A 23,267-nucleotide genomic window follows, 5' to 3' on the forward strand; every position below is an offset into this window, starting at 1 on the left:
TCATCCTGAAATATCTGTAACTACAAAACATTGATTAATAGGGAGAAAGGTTCTTTTCTTGTTAAAGTCCTTTATTCAACACATGTTTATAGAATGCCTACTCTGTACCAGGCACTGAAAACAGTGCCCCTTCCCTGAGTGTCATCCTTCCTCAGGTCGTCCGGCGGGGGGAGGGGGGGTTGGGGGGGCTCAAAGCACAGACTTTCCAAGGAGCCATCAAGGCAGTGAGTTCCGGGCCTGACATCTGACTTCTAATGGGTCTCCTGGCCTCTACCCTTGTCCTGCCTGATTCCTCCTCCACAGTGTTGTCCACTTCATCTGACATTGCCCCTTGGCTAGCATTTCCCCTCGCAGACCTTTCCACCGCTGTCCCCCACCCAGTGATTGGATGTACTGTCCCTCTCAATTAACTCTGTTGCACATATCACACAATATAATAATGTCCTGTTTACCTGACTGTCTTCCACATTAAAATGTAAATACTTCCAGGGCAAGGACTAAATTCAGGTTAGTTTTATATTCAGGACCTGGCATAAGGTCCGGCTTCTAGAGGCACTAAAATAAATTTGTTGAATCAATGCATACTGCCTCTGAACTTTTAAAAAGTTTTATTGGTACAGTTATTACAGTGAATCGCAATTTATATACTGAACTATTTCTTCCACTAGACCGTGAACTGCTTGAGAGCAGGACTGTATCTATGAGAGCTGTGTACTCAGTATTTAGTGCTATGCTTGACACAAAGATGGTGCACAATAGCTGTTTGTTGAATGAGTATAAGCTTGATCGTAATCAGAAATTTTTAGTTATATCAACTTCGTTATGAGCAGTGTTAAGATGCATTAGTATTTTGCTTCCCTATTTTAGAACATACTACACAATAAACAATTTTTTTCTTTGAATTGTATGTTTTGAATTTGCAATGTTTCAAAGACATTCTTCTGAATTTGAATTCTCATAATACAAGTGAAATATCTAAAAACATGGAATGAGTATAAGAGTTACTGAATAAACTTCTTGCTTGATTTTTCTTTAATACCTGATGAGATTTTGTTCTGTTGTGATTTTTTTTCTTTATTCTAAAGTAGTATGAAGCAAGAATTCTGTTAATGCAAGCTGTCAATTTGGGTTAATCAATGTTCCTCTGTATTTGAATATATCAACATTTTAACTTTCAGAAACCAGTTGCAGTTTGTGCTACCTGATTCTCTAACTACCTGGGAAATTCAAGGTGTTGGCATTTCAAATAGTGGTAAGCAAATTGAAGTTATATGCTCACGTAAGGAATGATTTGATTTGGCAAAATGCAGTTTTTTGTTATTGTCTTTTTAGTTTACACAGGACTTAAGTGGTGTCATTTATTAAAACCTATTTTTAATGTATTACAAAGAGACTTAGATGTGCCCACATCATGGACTGTATCAGTTTCTTCTTTTGTTCTTCTATTAGCCATCATTTTATAAATACTGATGTGAAGCCCCCATTTTCCTTTGTATTTTCTCAGTGAGTAGAAGATTCAGTAGAGTTAGAGAAAAATATGTAATTTCTCTCCTGGACTAGTGCCCTTTTGTGGTGATTTAGTGCAGACACTTTATAAATAATTTCAGACTTGGCTTGTTTGCTCACTATATTTTGTTCTTATAAATCTTGGTTTCCACAATCAAAATTTTATGCCCATTAAACGGAACCAATAATGAATATCTAAAAAAGAGATTTGGTGCTTTAGTTAATAAACATTCTCATGCCTTAAATAGAATTAAATATTTGTTGGACAAATGAAGTTTTCTGTTAATACCAATAATTATTGAATGAAGAACAGTGATAAAAGAATAGATCTTAAAAGTTCTTACCACAAGAAAAGAAATTTGTAATATGTGTGGTGGTGGATGTTAACTAGACTTATGTATACAAATATCGAATCATGTTGTACACCTGAAGCTAATATAATATTATACTTCAATTATAGCTCAATTTAAAAAAATCAGTGAGTAGAAAATTCAAGGACATGGGGTGTTAGGGCAGAGAAAAACATCATCTAACTTTCGTTTTTTCCTTGAAGCAAAGCAAATCTGAGACATTTTAGTACTAATAAGGCATTATGGGAATTCCCTAATATGCTTCAACTTTGCTTTCACTTTGGGCTGAAGGTATATGTGTTGCTGATACTCTCAAGGCAAAAGTGTTCAAAAACGTCTTCCTGGAAATGAATATACCATATTCTGTTGTACGAGGGGAACAGATCCAATTGAGTGGAACTGTTTATAACTATAGAACATCTGGAATTCGGGTAAGTATTTATGGTATGTTCAAATAAATGGAAAAAATGAAGACGTCCCTGATTTTCTGAGAATTCTATTAATGGAATTATCACGTACACAGGCACACAAACTCAACTCAGTGAAGGAAAGAAGAAAAGAAGAAGAGTTAAGATAACTATTCATACAACTCCAATTCAATGAAGAATACAAGTCCTTAAGATAATCAATGTGCTGTGGAGGCTCAGAGAAAGATGAGATTACATTTGGTTCATTCATCACCCTGATCTCCTTACCTCTAACAACACTTTCCTTTCCTCCATTTTAGCCATTCACACTCTTCACTTTGCAGATCTTGTCTTCCCCCCAGAAAATATGATTTCAAACATCTCACCAACTGACCACCTCCTACCTATCCTTCTGACTCATTAACCTTGTTACTTTGTAGCTACAGTTCTACAGCATCATTGAAACCTCCAGCTCTGTGACTCCATTACTTTTTATTCTTCATTAGCCTTCTTATGCTAAAGTCTTTACTTCACTCCTTGTTCAGGTTAGAATTCATAAGCCATCATTATAGCCTCACTGATTAAAAACATGTCAACTCCCTTGATCCCCTTTTGCTCTGGGGTACACTCTGTGAAAAACTCCAGCCATGGCCAGACCCACCATTTGCCTTCTTTTTGCCAACACATTTCTAAACAGAGTTATACATTAGGCTGTCTGATTTCACTTGAAAATCACAATCACAAAATTTTATATAGGAACTCAATGCAGTCTGAAAATCTGACTCTTTTTTTTAAAGCTCTAATTTTATTCTTAGACATGAGTATTTCAGTGGTCTCCAAAAATTTCGCTTACAGCTCCCTAAATCTTTTTGGAAAAACTAAGTACCTCATTGGCACATTTTTAAATTGGCATCTAAAATTTTTCATCATAAATTCAAAAAAATATGCAAATTTATAACTCTGGGAATACTTGAGTATTGATATTTTAAAAATAAAACTGTTATATCAAAATTTTAAAGGTATATAGCAGAATCTAAATACCATAGCAATCCATTAAAAAATACCCAAATAAACTCTTGTGAACAACAAATTATATACCATTCCTTTTATCTGTGAACTCATATTTCCATTCCACTCTCCTAGTGTTATATATTTTACACTTGAATGTTTTCTATCGATCAGTCTCTCATACTTTGATGCAACAAAAATATGTACATACACTGAAATTGAATTATTTTTAAGTTTTATGATTATAAGTCTCTAAGTGTCAAGTAATTGCTTGCTGATCTAGTTAAAAATGTATTCAGGTTTTGATAGGTATTATCCTGAATTTATAAATTACTGTAAGGGAAACTGACTTGTCTACAATATTGAATTTTTTACATCTCTTCATTCTTTTGCTTTATGTACTAGGTCAGGGGTCAGCAATCTATGGCCATGGGCCAAAACTGGCCTGCTCCCTCTTCTTTTATGGCCTATAAGATAAGAATGTTTTTCACATTTCTAAAAGGTTGAGGAGGAGAAGTAGAAGAAGAATATTTCATGGCACATGAAAGTTATATGAAATTCAAATTTCACTGTCCATAAATAAAGTTTAAAGCCACACCCATTGTGTAGGTATTATCCATGGCAGAGTTGAGTAGTTGTGACATAGACCGTATGTAGTGCTTTCGTTGCGTTGCACTGCTGCTCAGAGCACCACAAAGTGCAATGACATAATTATAATTAGACAATATTTTAAGTGTCACACATCTCATGGTACTGCCATATTTTATTTAATTTTTAAACTATCAGTGCAGTATTCATCATATCAAAACAAGAAACAAGAACACCTGAGATATCTCAGGGTAATTACCAATTAATTACCTTTCCTCTTGAGTACAGATCACACTTTCCTATTTCTTTACATCTAGTAACTTTGCATTGACCCTTGGACTTTCTTAATGAAATGTTACAGAGACTCTGGATTCTATTACTATCCTCTGAAGAGTTTTCATCTTCGTTTGTGTGTTTTAGCAGGCAGTTGGCTGAATCAATCTCAAACTTTGAAATCTCATTTCAGTTCCTTTAGCCTTAGCTGGGATGCTTAGAGTCCGTGCTGTGCGTAGTTCAAGGGTTGACCAGGTTTGAGCAAAGTTTATATGGTGAACCTGGAGGTCCTTCACTTTTCCGCTGTGGTGGCTGCGCCATACTCTGTCCCCTGGTTCTTTAAGCCAATAAGATGGCAGGTTCTACTGGAGGTCTAGCTACTCCTTAAGGGACTAATGGTGACTGCCCTCAGGTTAAAACTGTAAAAAAATAGGACCCTCACACAGTGTCCCTCCTTTCTTCTGAGTGTCACCTTCTCTTCCAATCTCTAGTGCCTTCAGGTAGTTTTTGTTTTTTTTTAAATATGTATTTTGTCTAGAGCTTATAGTTATTATTTGCAGAAGAGTTATCCAAGTAGGAGCTACTTGGCTATTTCTGAAAGCAGAACCACTGCCAGAATTTTTGGTTTTTGGGTTTGTTTTTTTTTTTGATATTTGATATCAGTTTCAAAAGTTGCTATCTCAATTTACTAAGAGTTTTTATAATGAATTCATGTTGAATTTGATCAAATCACTCTTCTGTATCTAGCCTTACCTACCTTACCCCAGCTCTCCAGGGGGAATCATTGGCCTCCAGTGACCCAAAAGTCTTCTTTAACTCCTGCCTCACCCACCCTAGTTGTTGTGTTTCCCGAGAAGATAGTTAAGAGGGAAAAGGAGCTTACCGTTTTTGAGAAATTCCTCAAAATTAGTTGTTGAATGTTGTTACTCTTCCTTGTTTACCTGCTTGATTTATTCTGGATCTTACAGATTTATTATTTGGGATATAGTTCTGTCAGTTCACTAGATTTTGGAGAGGAGATGAAAAATATTCACTGTTTGAGCCAGAAGTCAGTAGGTATCATTATTATCCCCATTACAAAGATGAAGAAATGGAGGGTCATGCAATGTGCTCTTGCCACACAGGAAGTGGCAGAGCCAAGATTTGAACCTACGTCTTTCCGGAGCCAGAGTCTGGCTGTATAATGGGGTACAGGTGGGAAGTTAATAAGAGGCAAGATTGGAAAAGTTGGTCGGGGGCATATTAGGCAGGACCTTAAATGCCAAGAGATGGAGTTTCCAGTCTTTCATAAAACCATTTATTGAAAACCAAAGGCTGAGCTATAAGATACAAAGTTGAATAAGACACACAGAGTGCCTGAGACTGGGGTCCCACTGCCTAAAATATAAACATGTAGAGAGACAGTGTAACAAATGCTATCATGACATGAACAAAGAACTTCAGTAGTGTTGTACCCGATTTAGTAGGTAACAGTCTAAGGAAGGTTAGATGTTTCTGAGCCAGTGTTGAGCTTTCTAGACATCCTGTCACATTGCTAAGCTCTATGGCAACTGGTTGTGTGTTTTAGAAAATCTGAAATGAGCTTTCTCTACAGCCTTGGAATCTAAGGGATTATTTAACGAGTACCAGGGGAGAGTTTTTGTCCAGATGAATGTAATCAGGGCGTGCTTTCCTTATCATAAAATGTTTTGAAATAATTGTTCACTGGTGATATTTCAGTTCTGTGTTAAAATGTCTCCCGTGGAGGGAATCTGTTCATCGGGAAGCCCAGACATTGACCCTCAGGGGAAAAGTTCCTCCAAATGTCTGCCCCAGAGAATAGAGGGCTCCTCCAGCCACTTGGTGACCTTCAGCGTGCTTCCTCTGGAAATCGGCCTCCACAACATCAGCTTCTCACTGGAGACTTCTCTTGGAAACGAAATCTTAATAAAAACATTACGAGTGGTGGTAAGAAAATATGCTTTAAAAAAATTCTTTCAAAAACACTTTTTTCTTTCTGAAAAAAAAAGTTATCAGCAACTCATGCTTAAGTGATTCAGAAAGAGACACACAAAGAGAAAATTATAAAACAAACATAACAAAATGTTAACATTTGGGGGAATCTGGGTGGAGGTTATCTCAGATATTTTTGGACTATTCTTATAACTTTTCTTTAAGTCTGAAATTATGTTTTTAAAGTTTAAGTAAAACAATGATGCTTGCTCATTGTAGAAAGCATGGAATACTGAAAAACCACAGAGAAGAAAATTAAGACCACCAAAAACCCCTACAACCAGAGATACCCGATTTTAACATTTTGGTATATAGTTTTCTGGAGTATTTTTTTCCCCCAACACATTCAGAAAATGTTTTGAAATCTGTGCCAGATATTATGCTAAGTACTGGAGCTACAGCAATAAATAAGATAGGATCCATGCATTTATAGTTTAGAATTTATAGCCTAGAAAATTTTCCATTTTGTAAATGAGTAAACAGGCCAAAAAAGGAAGAAAACTATCATTTCTTAAGTACTGTTTACCCACACAGTCTGTTGAGAGTTTTCATGTTATCTTTTTAAGATTAAGATTCTTGGCAAGAATGTTAATGACAGAACTGGGTCTTCCGAGGTCTTCATTCTCTGAGTTCTGTTTTCAGCCATGAATTCACTTTGGTAAACATGTATTGACTTATTTTGTGCAAGGCACATTCTATTTTCTATACATCTTTGCATGGTGGTTCCATGCACAGATTCTGGAGCCACACTGCCTGCGTTTGAATCCTGGCTCCACTAGCAGTGTGGCATCAGATAAGTTTCTTGATCTCTCTGGGTGTCAGTTTCCTCGTATGTCACATGGGAGCACTACCCCATAGAGTATTTTTGAGGTTAAATGAGCTAATACATATAAAGCACTTAGATCAATTACCTGGCTTATAATAATTTCTATTTAAGTGTTTGCTCTGATCATCATGCAAATAGCCAGAAAATCTTATTCCTGGAGGTAGGCATATAAGTATTTAAACATACTTTGCCTTCTCCAAAAAAAAAAAGAATTTTTTAATTGGAAAAGTAGTCAAGTTGATTCAAGCATTCAGGTCATATAAATTTAATTATGTTCTTAACTGAATGATTTTTGCCTTTATTTTAGCCGGAAGGTGTCAAAAGGGAAAGTTATGCTGGCACTACTCTGGACCCAAAGGGTATCTACGGTAGGCAAAATGAGTTTGTATTTTATATGTTGTCTTTTGCCCTAGAGAGATGTGTAACCTGAAACACTATTTTTAAAAATGTTAATTGTATAGAATCAGAAATATCCACTTCTTAGTTCACTGCCATTTTTGATAGCATGTGTTATATTATAATCTGGATGGGTTTAGAACAAAGAAAAATAATCCCATTAGGTTTTTGTTTGTTTGTTTTGCTGCATGGCGTGGGTTTCGGGATCTTATTTCCCCACCAGGGATCAAACCCAGGCAGTGAAAGTACCAAGCCCTAACCACTGGACCGCCAGGGAATTCCCAAAGTAACCCCATTAGTTTTAAATACAAAGCATTGAAATAGTAATCATTGCATGACTTCCCTTATAAATTAGTCATTTTACCATTCTATCCATCACAATAATAAGTTATATAATATTTTTTTATAGAACCATCAGTCCAAAGAACACCTAAGAAAAAATCTTTTACATTCTTATCTAACATGCATTATTTGAAAACACAATAATGCTGATAAATTACTTAACAAAGCCATTCCTCATTGTTCCTGCTTCCTTGCTTTTCCTCCAGTTGAGATATTCTGAATCTTCCTTTTTTTTGGAATCTTCTTAAAGTTAGAATTGTGCAAACATTTGAGCACTTCATCAAGGCCTAAATACCTATGTATTTATGAAATTTAGAACGTTTTCAGTTAACAATTCTTTTCACCAAAAAAAGACAGACTACTGTAGTTCTTATTAAATGATTGAAATTTACCTTATTGTTGCATTGTATCATTTTTTTCTTTCAGTGATACAGCAATGGAAAGAAAAAGTTTCCTTACAAATCAAGGCCACTATACTCAGAGTGCTATTTCCTCTAGGAAAGCAAAGAATTAATATTTACATTTCTAATCAGCTGAGTCCCATAAACTGAATAAGGATGACTTCATGCAAACTTTTTTCTCTAATCTTATCTTCACACAGACCTCCTCCCAGCCTGTGAAGGATATATGGGGAGATATATGACAAATTCTGAGGTTTTGGCCTCATGCAGTCACATCACACCTCAGAGCCACTGCTTCCTTTGTCTTCTCTTTCTCTTCCCCCTTATGCCTGCTATACTAACATTATTGCAAACAGCTTTCCAAAACAGCCCTGTCTTACCCATCCCAGGTGTGAACATCAGGCCCACAAGATGGCAATGATCTTTTATCGGGGAATAGATCTCTCCATCAAAAATCTTGGTTAAAAAAAAAGAATCTATGCCTCTTTCCAATCTTGTCACATGACTTTTTTCCCTTATCATTTTAGACAACTTAGATTCAGGCAGCTTTGTTACTTTCCAGAGTGCTAAATAGGGTAAAGATGACAACCAATTCTGTCTAGTTTATTTCAGAGATTTTATTAAATACTTCCAATCTGTGTATATTGGAATTGCTATACTGCTATGATACTTTACAGTTTTTTTTAAAAGCCTAAAAAAACGTATTTGGAAAAGTAAACAGACAATAATGTTAGAGGAAATCTGAGAAAAATATCAGTGAGGGAGAATGAGGTATCAGAACAAATTGTAAAGTAATAGTAATTAAAATTATGTGACATCAGTTTAAAAAGAGACTAAACACAGAAACTCAATACACGAGACTAGCCCTAGCCTTTGGTTCCTGCTTTCTCTGCCTGACAAGCTCTCTCCCCCACCTCAGTTCTCAGCACATCATCATCATTGGTTTGGGCAGGCCCCTCTCATGTTTTATTTTCTCTCCTCATGCCTGACCTCCACTCCCATTTCCCTTCCTTCAAATGCCCCCAATCTAATATGCTTGAAATATGTCTTAGAGTATGGAGGAAAGGTTGTTTTGTGTGTGTATGTTTTTTTAACATATAAAAGGTATTGTGCTATAGGTCCTGTTCTAGTTCTTAAGTTTTTAAAGACAATACTGTGTTTTAAACAAATATTTCTATTGCTATACATGCATTTAATTCACTGCTTCTACACAGTATTTTATATTCTGTTACCAAACTCAGGTTTGGCTGTTTGCCACTCAAAAGGCAATAATTTGAGAGGCAAATGTCAATAGAAAGGAAAGATGCTTTAATCAGAGAAGCCGGCAATCTGGGGAGAAGGTGGACTCGCATCCCAAGACCAACTCCAAAGTTTCTGCTCAGCCATTACAGTTTTTAAAGGAGAAGGGGGAAGAATTTCAGTGAATCATCTAGGCAGGAGGTTGAATTCTGCATCATTCTCCATTGTGTGCAGACTGGCTGACTCTTCAGATGTTATCTTGCCCACGTGATTTGCCTGCAGGATTTCTGAAGGGGCTGTTGGGGGTAGAGAGCTAGTCATTCATTTTTTTTTTTTTTAATTTATTTTTAGCTGCGTTGGGTCTTCGTTGCTGTGCGGTGGGCTTTCTCTAGTTGCGGTGAGCAGGGGCTACTCTTGGTTGTGGTGCGCAGGCTTCTCATTGCAGTGGCTTCTCTTGTGGAGCACGGGCTCAAAGTGCGCAGGCTTCAGTAGGTGTGGCACGCAGGTTCAGTAGTTGTGGCACATGGGCTTAGCTGCTCTGTGGCATGTGGGTCTTCCCGGACCAGGGATCGAATCCGTGTCCCCTGCATTGGCAGGCAGATTCTTAACCACTGCGCCACCAGGCAAGCCCTTTTTTTAAAAAAAAATTTTATTTTATATTGGAGTATAGTTGATTAACAATATTGTGTTAGTTTCAGGTGTTCAGCAAAGTGATTCATTTATATGTATACATGCATCTATTCTTTTTCAAATTCTTTTCCCATTTAGGTTATTACAGAATATTGAGCAGAGTTCCCTGTAGAGCCAGTCATTCTTTAACTGCTTAATTCTTCATTTTTGCTTCTTTTTATTTAGGTAAAGGATCAACAGGTTCTTTGATTCTTCGCATGGTGTGCATTCAGGAGAGTATAAGTTAGGAGTTAGGTCAAACTGCCTAGTGATCTCATTCCTATAATTAGGTTCTTTTAAGGTTAGAGGGGGACAGAAATGGGCAAACAGGAAAAGGGCAAAAGAGCTGCTTTCATTTCCCCACTGTCAAACATCATTCCATTTCTATGGGATCAGGGGTGAAGCTCCATCTTCTGTAATTTTCTTCATGCTGACGTAGGGCACCATATTCTCAGAGTGGAAAATGTCAACATGGGTCTGTAGCATCTTTGCTGACAATTTTAGTTGCCTGCTTACATATATGGGCAGAGTAAGATACAATTATTTTGATGCCCACAAAGATATAGTTTATTATGAGCAATAATGTTAATCCCATTCTCTTGAGGCCAGTTCTTGGAATTGTGATAGCCATAGATTCAGTACTGCTCAAGATGGAGAAGCTAATGTCATGGCTATAGTCTTGTCCTCATGCAGTTAGCTTTTTTCCTCTGGTGGCAGTTACAGTATCTGTAAAACAACTCAGGAATGTGCATCAGACACTCAGTCTGTGACTATTGTCCTAATCATTAACTGCTCATTTTTGTACGTGGGGGCCCTGCAGGGTTCTGCTCAGTTCCAATTCCACCACAATTTTACTTACCCATCCCCTAGTGACAGGTTCCCCACTACCATCAACAATGCTGCAATGAACATCCTTATTCATCTCCCTTTACGAATCTGTGTGAGAATTTATCTGGACTATGTTTTTTGGAGTTGAACTGCTGGGTCAAAGGGCATACATATACTGAATATCATTTACTTCTGTCACATTGCTCTTCAGAATGGCTGTACTATTTATACCTCCACCAGCACTGCATAAGGATTCTCCTTATTCCACATCCTCACCAACACTTGGTGTTACTCACCTCTCTAAAATGTGCCATTTTTAGGGGTATAAAGTGACATCTCATTATTGTTTTAATTTGGATTCTTCTGATTACAGTGATTTCTAAACATTTCTTCCTATACTTGCTGGCCATTTGGACTTCCATTCTGTGAATTGACTATTCCTATCTTTTGCACTTTTTTCTATTTTCCACTTGGGTTTTCTTGTCTATTTCTTGTTGATTTTGTCTCTCATATACTTCTTTGAGCAGTCGTAGACCTTAGTGGGTTTTGAACAGTAATCTTTTTTTCTGACATAGTCAAATTCATTATAATTTCATTTTATGGTTATATATCTTAGTTCAAAAAGACATTATTGCTTATTTTATCCTGTTGGTTTTAAAGATTTAACTTTTAAATGTTTTAATCTCTCTAGCATCTACCTTTATAAGTGATGCCTTGATGGGTCTTTTTTATGATCTCTGACAAGGAGTAAAATTGACTTCTCTTAGTTTTAGCCTTTTTTTCTGTACATTTTCCATCTAGTAGAAGAGTTGATAATGAGAAATGAAATAGTCAAGGGCAGGTATCAATGGAAAAAAATGGTGGAGGATCAAATTTAGATAATCTCAAACAATTTACTGTCATAAGTACCATATATTGAGCACAAACTGTTTGCTATGCTTTGTCTACATTATTTTTATCTTTACAAAAACCCTTTGAGGAAAATACTATTACCTCTATTTAACTGATGAGCAAACCAAAGCATAGAAAGATTGTGTCTTGCCCAGTGTCACATCCAGAGTAAGTTCTTTCTGAGCTCAGTACTCTTTCATCCACATTGCAAAGCTCTCAAATGTCTTCCACTAAGTTTTATTTTAATATTATATCCTCAGCATTTATCAAAGGTTGATGAGGAAAGAAGAGGAGCATTCCTGTCTCTTCTGCAAAGCCATGTGGTTTGGCCATGCAATTGCAAACTGTCACTAGATTTTTTTTTTAGCATCTACCTTGTGCCAGGGACTAAGTGCTTGGGACTACAGCGTTCAGTAAGAATGGTTCCTGCCCTCAGAGAGCTTTCTTAGCAGGACAATGGGAGGAGGAGTCTCTTTGTGGTGACTACTATGGGTTTGGCAGTAAAGCTTCCTGAGTTCAGATGCAGCTTCATCTGTACTAGCTCTGTGACCTTGAGTAATTTGCTTTCTAAGCCTCAGTTTGCTCATCTATAAAATTAAAATAATAATAGTAGACACAGTGCATAGAGTTGTTGTGAGGATCCAGTGTAATGATGCATTCAAAGAGCTTAGCAGTGTGCTTGGTATTCTATCAGTAGAATGATAAATACTATCATTTTCATGAAATAAACCAATGATTACAGTAGAAAATGCTCTGATACAGCAAGCTTAAACTCTGTTATTGTGCTGAAAGAAAAAGTGTCTAAGTTAGATGGAGAGGAGAAGGTAGAAGGGATTTCAGGGCATGCTTCCCAATGGAGCTAATCTTCACATTTCCTTGACTAAGGAATTACTTGTTAGTTATTTTTAGATTTCAGTTCCGGGAATAATTTTCTGTCTTTGGACAAAACAGCATGCTCCTTTTTACTGATGAATAAGATTTATATAACCTATTTATTTCCTATCGTGTAATGACCAGGAAGCTTACAGTCAACGTTAATGCTTTATTTAATGAGATTATATAAGCCTAGGGTTTGATAAAAAATCCTTGATTATTTTAAATTTCCCTTTTAAATTTTAATATTGTTGTTATAAAAGAGTCTATTATTTTTTTTAAAATTCCCTGAAAGTAGTTATACTATAAATAATCTGTAAATAGTCTTCCCTCAAGAACTCTGTGTAAATCTAATAATTTTCTTTTAAATTTCAGGCGTCATTAGTAGACGAAAGGAGTTCCCATACAGGTTACCATTGGATTTGGTCCCCAAAACAAAAGTCCAAAGGATTGTGAGTGTAAAAGGTAAATTAACAAGTGCCATTTTTATTTCTTATTTCACTTTGTGTTTCAAACAAAAATCAAATATTCTCATGATTATCCTATTTCTCCTCTTCTCTACTCAGTTGCATGTACAATAGGGGACCTCTGGGAGTACCCTATTCCTACTCCCACCTTCAAATCCCTAACCACTCTTCCAACTCTCTTCTTCCAGTGGCCTGATTTGAATGGAGATGCATGCTCCCATGATGGAGGGTGAGGGCTGTCATTGGCCCAAAGACCTTTCTAAAACGAAAGTGCAGCTGCGTCCAGATTTAAAGGACTTTCTATTAGCCTAGTGGCCAGTCCTGTTCCAGAGAAGGCTTTATGACCTGCAAATGGCCCCAAGAAAGCAGCTCTGCTCTTTTAGAGTGCCAGTATATTTGTAGAAGTGGTGTCTTTAGCAGGTTTTATCCCTGGTCTCCAGCCATTAAAAATTCAATGACGCATCATCAGAATAATAGAATGTCCTGACTACATTTTATCTTAGATAAAACCTTGGAATCACAGAATGTTAGTACTGGAAAAGACCTTTTTAATCATGTCCAACTCTGTAGTTAGATATATAAGAAAGTGTTTTTCCCAGGGTCTCACGATGAGTTATAGACAGAGCTCTCATAGCACTCACAGAGTGTTCACAGTTCAGACTCTTAGCTTCGCTTCGTGGATGCGATTGATTCATAGAGTTTACAATATCTAAAGCTTTCAGGTTGAATGGAACTAATTTGCCATGTCCTCTATGCTGTAATCTGCCCACTGTATTACATCATTTTATCCCCATATTGCAGTGGTATTTTTAAGCCTGCTTTTGGTGTTTCTTTTAAATACATCTTCTAATCAAATTTTTTTCCTCTCCCCAGTTCTGAGAAGTAATTCAGCTGCCTAGATAAAAAGGAAAGGATAGGGATGGTTGCTCTTATCTCCATTTAAAATGTACTGTTACTCAGAAGTTGACAGAAGTTGATTGTACCTATGATTTTTGTTTGTGTGCTTGTTTGTTTGTATCAGGACTTCTTATAGGTGAGGTCATGTCTGCAGTTCTGAGTCAGGAAGGCATTGATATCCTCACCCACCTCCCCAAAGGGAATGCAGAGGCAGAACTGATGAGCATTGTCCCAGTATTCTATGTTTTTCACTACCTGGAAGCAGGAAATAATTGGAACATTTTTTCTGCTAACTCATTAACTCAAAAACAGAACTTGAAGAAAAAATTAAAAGAAGGTAAGAAAAAAACTATTTCACATATTATACATTAAAATCTTGTGATTTTTAAACTAATAGTTTGATTAAACTAATATTTAAGTTATGAATTATACAAAAGCTTATTTGTAAAAGCATTTCAGCTAAAAAAAAAAAAAATCATGAGGTGGACTCTATTACACAAATAAATACTGTTTGCTGGAGCGCTTTGGCTTAACTTACTAAAACGCCTGGATGAGATACAAGACACCTGCATTCCAAACTCTACAGAGTACTTCCTTCCTTCTTGAATGAGCTCAGAATGTTCTACTTGATAATTCCCAATTCAAGCGTTTCATATACTTCCTTTGAGAAGTTCAGTGTTGGCCACAGAGCATGTGCTTGCTGCCCAACACCAAAGGAAGTTCAGTGTTCCCAGGGGCTAATAAAGCACTCTCTGAGTAGAAATGGGGGTCATTGAAGCACTGTGTTCTTTCCCTGGTGCCTCTTAGGGATGGTGAGCATCATGTCCTTCAGAAATGCTGACTATTCTTACAGCATGTGGAAGGGTGGAAGTGCTAGCACTTGGTAAGTAGAAAGTTTTGACTTGCATTTCCATAAGTTGTTAATTAACTAAAGAATAACAACCTTAGTGGAAACTCTGTCCAGTTGCTCAGGCTAAAAAGCCTAGTCATTCTTCACTGCCCTCTTTCTCTTACAAGCCACACCTGATCTAGCAAATCCTTTTGGCTGCACCTCCGAAATATATCCTGAACTTGACTACTTCTCACCAACCCCAGCCCACAACCCTGGTCCAAGCCATTCTCATCTCATACCTGAATTATGACACTAGCCCCCTCTGGTCTTTCAGCATCAGCCCTTGCCCCTTTTCAGTCTATACTCAACACAGCAGCCAGAGGGACTCTGTTAAAACATGTTAGGTCACGTCCCACAAAACCATTCAGGAGCTTCCCATCTTACCCAGGGTAAAAACCGAACTTCTTACTGTGATCTACAAGACCCTACATGGTCTAGCCCTACCTCACCTCTCCAACTACATCCCCTACTACTCTCTTTCACTCCACTCGAGCCCCACTGGCCTTCTTGCTGTTCCTTGAACATGCCAGCCATGCTTCCACCTCAGGGCCTTTGCATTGACTACTCCCTCTTCCCCCTCTTCCTGTATCAGCATGGCTGACTCAGCTACCTCCTTCAAGTCTTTACCAAAAGTCACCTTCTCAATGAGGCCTCTGTTGATCATTCTATCTAGCATGCCATTCCCATCCCAACACTTCATATTCTTCTCCCCAGCTTTCCTTTACTCTTTAGAATTTATCACTAACATTCTTACTTATCACACTTATTGTCTGTCTCGCCACTAGAATGTAAGCTCTATGTGGGCAGTTTCAAGTATTCCTAGTGCCTGGTATGTACCTGGCATATAGTAGGTGCTCTGTAAGTACTTAATTGGTGAAGCATAATAACTTCCAAAATTCTGATTATTTGAGGGAAAGTCAGTCTGAATTAACAAATCCATATGGCAACTTATTTTCAAAGAATAATATCATGCTTTGCCAAAATATTTACTAAAGACACTGTGACAGGTACTTTGTAGGTTCTACTACATGAAACACTTTTAAGGGGTTTACAATCTAGAATAATTGTCTTTTAAATTATGCCCTTTAACTGTTGAGAGTCCCCAGGATTTTATCCTTGACCCTCATTTTCTAGACTCTCTCCTTGTACAATCTCATCTTTGCCCATGACTTCCATAATTCCTATGCAGATGATTCTCTAATCACGTCTCAAGGCCTATCTTCTTTCCTTAGCTCCAGATCCATATTTCTGTGGACTTGGGAGCCAAAAGCCCTTTGAACACATTCCATGCCAAATTCATTCTTTTGTTCCTCTGTTCCCCTAATCAGTGCACAGCAATACTTTGTCCTCTACTGACCAAGTTTGACTCCTCCCTTTCCTTTTGGCTTTACATCCAACCAGTCACCACGTTTCACAGATTGTACCTTAGAAGTGGGTCTGACCCTGTGTGGGTAGCACATTTGAAAGACACACAGGCCCCTGGAGTATGGCAACCAGAGGATAAAACCCAGGATGCAGGGAGTGGAGATCGATACAGACTGGAAAACACCACAGCAGGAACTGGAAACTAAATGCCTGGAGAACAGAAATCCCCATGAGAATATGCAATAGCCTCTCAGGAAATCCCCAGAGCCTCTCAAGATTCTGGGCAAGACTGAGTGGATGGTGTTCAGCCAGAAACATAGAAACACTTGGACCCAACCACCCCAGGCCCAACTCCATGAGTTCCTTTGGAGATAAACATACATAGAAGAAAATGGCCAACACCTGAATACTTTCCAAAAAAATTTTTTTTAGAAATACAGAGAAGATACAAAAAGTACTGAGAATAATATTCCTTTAAAAAGGAAAAGGAAAACAAAACTTTAAAGTGAGGGAGAGAGTCAAGTGGTCTGAGTCTCAAGGGCTTCTGCCTCCTGGGCTGCTGAGTGAAGGAATTGGAGGGGAGGAAAGGAGGCATAAGGGGCACATGGGGTCATGAAGTATTTAGACCCCCTCTGATATTCTTTGAGAGACAGTAGAGACTGAAATTGCTTTTTGACTAAGTAATCATAATAATTAGGGCTTCCTTGGGAGGTGGTGAGTTCTGCATCAATAACATGGTTCAAGGGGAAGAGAGATAAACATTCCCACGGATGTTGGGGAAGAGAATTCAGACCTCAGACGGGGATTTAGATCAGATAGCTTGTACAAATTTTACAATCTAGAATTTTATGATTTCGCTCCTCCATATCTCATGTTCATGAGTCAGTGCTTTAACACAAAACTATTTGTTTCAACACTATTGTCTTTAACTTTAGAGAAAGAAGAATTTTTTTATCATCAGGCATCAATTTTCAGCTTGTGTACAAGCTAACAAATTTGCAGTCACAGAAGATGTGCTGCTCACATTTGATCGTTTTTGGAGATCTTCCTGAAATCTTTCCTGCCCTTGTGAAATGGTAACAACTTACTTTGGAATTGTGCATTTTAAAACATTATTTTTGGGCTTCCCTGGTGGCACAGTGGTTGAGAGTCCGCCTGCTGATGCAGGGGACACGGGTTCGTGCCCCAGTCCGGGAAGATCCCACATGCCGCGGAGCGGCTGGGCCCGTGAGCCATGGCCGCTGAGCCTGTGCATCCAGAGCCTGTGCTCCGCAACGGGAGAGGCCACAACAGTGAGAGGCCCGCGTACCACAAAAAAAAAACAAAAAAAAACACATTATTTTCTTTTCAAGAATAAACACTGTATGAACTAAAACACACTGAAAGTTGAAAGCCAACAGGGATTCAGTGTCTAAATGTTTATTTATTTGATTTTGTCTCAAAGGTTAACAGCTTTTGCTTTAAGAGTACTTGGACAAGTAAGTAAATATGTAGATCAGGAACAAAATTCAATTTGTAATTCTTTACTGTGGCTGGTTGAGAATTGTCAACTAGAAAATGGATCATTCAAGGAAAATTCCGACTATCAACCAATAAAATTACAGGTAAGGAAACCAAATGCACAGGTGAGCAATAGTTTTATTTACAAGTTTGAGTTGTGTTCTCATCCATTTTATAAGAATGAAAAAGAGAGGGGAGAATATATGCAATCCTGCAAGAAACTTCTCTTGTGTACAAAGAATTTGAAAGGTCTTCTCATCCTGCTCTTCAGACAATTCAGCATAGGTCAGATGAGTGAGATCTTGGACACCTGGTGTAACAGGCATTAGTGGGTCACAGGGTACAAGTGCTAGTGATCTCAGAACGGGTAAAATGTGCTAATTTGTCCACGTACACTTGGTATGAATCTGAACTTGAGCTTCAGAGCCTTCTTACAGGTCAAGACTGCGAGATGTTGTGAAACACGGAAGGGATCCTATTTACACTCTGTTAGAAAGAGTGGGGTCAATTTATTAAAAGTACAACAAAGTGTTGTTTGAAATTGGAATCCACTTACATGCTTGAATTGCAAAACCTCTGCAAGATACTGCTACAACATCTTCTACTCCTAGAATGTATTTTTTAGGATCCAACAGCTTTTATTTATTTATTTATTTTGCCTGCCCCAATCCAATCCCTTTCATATCAGGCACAAGCAGCCTCTTGGCTGACAGGGGTCCCATAATTAGGACCAATTAGGACTCACACAAGAAATGGGGGCAACTGACATCATCTAGGTGCTATTTGAAGAGTAAAATACTACAACAATTTTTTTTAAGATCCCACCCATCCATCCATCTATTCGTATCCATTCAACAACCATTCACTAAGCACCTAAAACATGCAAGGGCCTATTTGGGGCACCATGGGGGAGGAAGAGTGGGAAGGATGGACCAGAGTATCCCTGCCACAAAGGAGCTCACACACTGGTAGGGAAAGTGGGGTATAAATGCTAATAACTCTAACCAAGATTGAAGTGTGTGTGTTCATTTATTTATTCAATAAGTATGTATTGTATGTGTACAAAGTGCTACATGGTAGGGACATAACAGTGAACAAAACAGGTGTGGTCACTGAGGCCATGGCAGTTACAGTCTAGCAGAGAAGTCAGACATTGAGTAAGTGATTTCAAGTGTGGGATTCATGTTAAGAAAAGGGAAATACAGTTTCTTTGAAAGCAGGAAACTCTAACCTAGATTGGGGGAGTTGAGAAAATGGGTTGACCAGGTCCCTGGGAGCTAGGTAGGAGGGAGGCAGGCAGAGTGTTGCAAGTGGAGCAAACATCATGCCTGTTATCTTGAAGTAGAGAGAGGGTGGTTCATTAAAAGAGCTGGAGCCGAGAAGTCCAGAGGGTGAGTGGCACAAAATAAAGCTGGAGAAAAAAGTGAAGGTTACTTACTGGAAGGTCTTGGAAGCATTGCATAGGAACGTCACTGCCCTAAGAGGAGAAAATGTGGGAGAACAGAGGCAGAATAGTGCTTCTCAGGGGAGGTGGCATTTTAACAGGGTCTAGAAGGAGAGGGTGAACTTGAACGTGGTAAAGAGGTATGAAGTGGAGCTACAGGGTAGAGAGGTGGAGGAGAGAAAAGCAAGTGAAAGCATGTAAGACTCAGAGCTTTGAAAAAACGCAAGCAGTCCAACTAGAGTGCATGAAGGGAGAGAAGGAGAGTAGGTCCAAAATAAAGATTAGAGCAAGGTCACTTCACTTTAAAGACACCAGTTTGCTCTCCTTTTTAAACATTGCTTACTTTTAGGGTACCTTGCCCATTGAAGCCCGAGAGAAAACTTTATATCTTACAGCTTTTGCTGTGATTGGAATTAGAAAGGCCTTTGATATATGCCCTCTGGAGGTAAGTAAGAGTTTTCTTTCTCCAACACCCATGGTCTTTTTCCATACCATATTCTTGGGGGGAGGGGGGAAGGTAAGAGGGGGGCTTGAAAATAACTTTAACTCCAGAATTTAAGGATTTCAGAATTATGATAGATACTAGAGAACATCTAGTCCAACCCACTCATTGACAGTTGAGAAAGCTGAGGCCTGTACGAAAGGTGAATTTAATTGTCCCATGTCACAGGCTACTGACTCGTAGAGCTGTGATTAGAACAGATAACTTCTGACTGTGATGAGAAAATGACCCCGTGTCTGCAGCTTCCTACTCTTACCTCTGCTAAATCTTATGCCACGTATGTGACTGTTGTTCTATAACCCGGAATACAGAGTGTTGAGGTACTCTGTATCACAGAACTGTTGAGGATGCCCCATACCACGTTTGCTGCCTTGGGTTGTGCTGTTTCATTTGCTTGGAAGATGAAGGGAGGAAGGAGAGGATCCACTTAAGTGAATCAATATAGAAGATTCCAAAGGTTAACAGAATTGAGACCCTGATCTGGGAAGTAAATTAGACATGTCCTTCAAACCAGCAGACAGAACCAAGATGGAAAAACCCAAGGGGATTGATAGGACTCGAACCACAAAACAAAATAATCGTTTAGTTTAGTTCAAGAGAATTGTTTTATATATATATCCAGCAAGACAAAATAATCAACAAGGAGAAGTTAGCAGTGGTGCTGGGAGAGAATGCACCAGGCAAGATGTCAGCAGCAATGCACCATGCCACCTCCTCATCCACTTATCCAAAATAACTACTTTAGTCGTCTCAGGACAAAGTCATAAAGACTATTTTCCCAGGAATCCTTAGGATCAAAAAGTACTTTGACAGCTTGGCTCTTTTTCTGCTACTGATGGTTTTAGTTACTAAAACTCCTTTTGAAAATGTGAATCTGTCTCAGCTATGCTGGGGGGGAATGGAGAAAGCTGTGTCTATACTTGGTGCTTCCTCTTCCCAGAGGCTAGGTCTGACATGGGAAGCAGAAATTCAGTGGAAAAACCTCTACCGAGGAGGGGAGGATTCAGAAACTAAAACAACTGGATGTGGACAATCTCGTTTTCACTTTCCAGGTTACACTCTGCTCCTTCTCCCGGAAGGATTTGCTTCAGGGAGACACCATCCATTTCTATTAGGTCATTTCTCTTTCCACCCTTCACCTTGCTTGCCCCAGAGTGGCACCATCTGGGGGCAGGTCCCATCAGTTGATAGGCCGATGCTTGACAAAGAAACTTAGGTATCTTCTGCTCTTGTTTCCAGAAAGTCAGCACAGCTGTAACTAAAGCTGACACCTTTCTGCTTGAAAATACCCTCTCGACCAAGAGTACTTTTACACTGGCCATCGCTGCTTTTGCTCTTTCCCTGGGAGATAAAACACACCCACAGTTTCGTTCAATTGTCTCAGCCCTGAAGAAGGAAGCTTTGGTTAAAGGTATGACTTGTTCCTGACAGGTACTCGGCAAGTGTCTACTAGGCATGTAGCGTCTGCTAATTGGGGAAGGGGTGGTGGCATGCATAGTGGAGTGAGACACCATCCCTGCCCTCAAGAAACAAATCATCACAGTACAAAGGAATAAGCGCTGTTATTCATTTACTTAGTCACTCATTCAGCACATTTTTATCCATTCCTTAATTCAACAAAGGAATGAATGTGTATTGAGTATTGAGTACCTCCTATGCACCAGGCACTGTTCTAGGCTCTGGGGATAAAGCAACAGACAAAAAAAAAAAAAAAAAATTCAGGCCTTCATGAAGCTTACATTCTAGTTAGGGAGAGACAAACGCAATAAATAGCTAAAACATTTAATATACTGAATAGCTTAGTGATGACTGATGTGAAGAAAAATGAAGCAGGGAAGTGACACAGGGCGAGGGGGTGGGTTGTAATTTTAGATGGGGTTGTCAGGCTTAAGCCTCACTGAGAAGATGGTGTTTGAGTCAAGACATGAAGGAGGTGAGGAAGCAAGCCAGTGGCTCTCTGGAAGGGTGTTTCCTGGTGGAGAAACAACTTTGCATATTACTGAGGTAGGAGCATGCCTGGTGCTCCAGAAAAGGCCAGGAGGCCAGTATGGCTGGAGAGAAATGAGATGAGGGTAAGAAGTGATGTCAGGGAAGGAAAGCGTGAGGGAGTGCCATGTAGGACCTTGGAGGTCATTACTGGAGCTCTGCAGGACTCCTATATACAGTTGTGCAATGTTCAAAGCACCCAAGCAAGCAGGTGAATTAAGGCTGAAATCCAGCCTGTGCTCTGCTCCCCCATCCATGCACCCTGGTTTGAGTCAGCTTCTACCCTGAGCAAGGGGTGCCTGAGTCTCATTCACATCAAGGTGCTGTGGGGGCCAGTGTGAGCCCCAGGAGAGTGCATGACCTAGCTTGTATTGTACCAGGTTGACTACAAAGTAAAGATATTGCTTCCTATGGGTCAAGAGTAAAGAAATAGAGAGGAGCTGTGGTCATTGGCCAATGTGCCTAGACCAGCACCGGCATGGTTGGGCACTTCTGAGCCGTCTCCTGACTAAGGTTTTCTAAAAGTTTAATAAATCTTACATGAGGTTTATCATTATCTACAAAATTTGACTTCTGTCATCATTTAAAAATGACTGACTCTTAACATATACCTCGAAACCACTTGTATAATACTTTTCAAATAACACAAAAGAAATGTCTTGGGTATTGTAAGAAATGAATCATAAAATCATAGAATTTAAGAGCTAGAAAGGAACTTAATAATTCAAATAATGTTTGATCTGGAAGTATCTTTAAAAACCAAAACTTTCATTCTAAATACAGCCTCCACAAGTGAGGGAAAACATTTTGTCCAAAGTCATGCAAATCAGGTAATTCTGATGTGTAAATAGATAACATCAAAATTTTGAGGGATGGAGTGGGAGGTTGGGATTAGCAGATGCAACCTATTATATATAGAATGGATAAACAGCCAGGTCCTACTGGATAGCACAGGGAACTATAGTCAATTTTATATATGTACGTAAAATACATATATTTTATATATATAAATATATATACATTCTTTTTTAGATTTTTTCCATTATAGGTTAAAAGAGCCCTGTGTTAAGGGACCTTGTTTGTATTGGTCACCTTGAGAAAGTTCTTCTTACAAAAGAGTAAAAAATTTCTGGAAACCAGAAGGCCACTACCGGAAGAAACTTCTAGAAACTTGCTAGAATTGTTATGCCAAATTCACACTTTTCATCATATTTACCAGTGTGATTTGTTGATGTTCAGGTAATCCACCAATATATCGTTTTTGGAAAGATGATCTTCAACAGAAAGACGGCTCTGCACGTTATACCAGCACAGCACACATGGTAGAAACCACGGCCTATGCCTTACTTACCAGCCTGAGCTTGAAAGACATGAATTACGTTAATCTAATCATCAAATGGCTATCAGAAGAGCAGAGGTATGGAGGTGGCTTTTATTCGACCCAGGTAATGTTTCTTTCTCAGGGTCCATCCTCCTGGAGATATTTTTAGTGCCTCCCACACCACACATTCCACACTCCTTCTGACCTCCATGCTTCTGTCACCAAGGGAGCATACCAAAGATATGAATAAAGGACTAGAATCAAGGACCCTAATGGATATGTGCATTGACACCCTTCTTATACA

General features: G+C 38.7%; 1 protein-coding gene across 1 annotated transcript in view; it reads left to right on the top strand.

The window, feature by feature from the left end:
• Nucleotides 1-23,267, top strand: part of C5 (complement C5) — a 77,434-nt gene that overhangs the window by 33,402 nt on the left and 20,765 nt on the right. The window contains exons 19-29 of the mRNA XM_067743476.1: nucleotides 1,179-1,252; nucleotides 2,148-2,287; nucleotides 5,852-6,079; nucleotides 7,258-7,318; nucleotides 12,965-13,054; nucleotides 14,078-14,290; nucleotides 14,761-14,836; nucleotides 17,655-17,814; nucleotides 19,504-19,599; nucleotides 20,896-21,067; nucleotides 22,882-23,087. Of these exons, the coding sequence (XP_067599577.1) occupies nucleotides 1,179-1,252; nucleotides 2,148-2,287; nucleotides 5,852-6,079; nucleotides 7,258-7,318; nucleotides 12,965-13,054; nucleotides 14,078-14,290; nucleotides 14,761-14,836; nucleotides 17,655-17,814; nucleotides 19,504-19,599; nucleotides 20,896-21,067; nucleotides 22,882-23,087 (1,516 nt within the window). The remainder of the gene's footprint in view (nucleotides 1-1,178; nucleotides 1,253-2,147; nucleotides 2,288-5,851; nucleotides 6,080-7,257; nucleotides 7,319-12,964; nucleotides 13,055-14,077; nucleotides 14,291-14,760; nucleotides 14,837-17,654; nucleotides 17,815-19,503; nucleotides 19,600-20,895; nucleotides 21,068-22,881; nucleotides 23,088-23,267) is intronic.

Source organism: Pseudorca crassidens, chromosome 7 (genome assembly GCF_039906515.1).
Source record: "Pseudorca crassidens isolate mPseCra1 chromosome 7, mPseCra1.hap1, whole genome shotgun sequence".
Lineage (NCBI taxonomy): Eukaryota > Metazoa > Chordata > Mammalia > Artiodactyla > Delphinidae > Pseudorca > Pseudorca crassidens.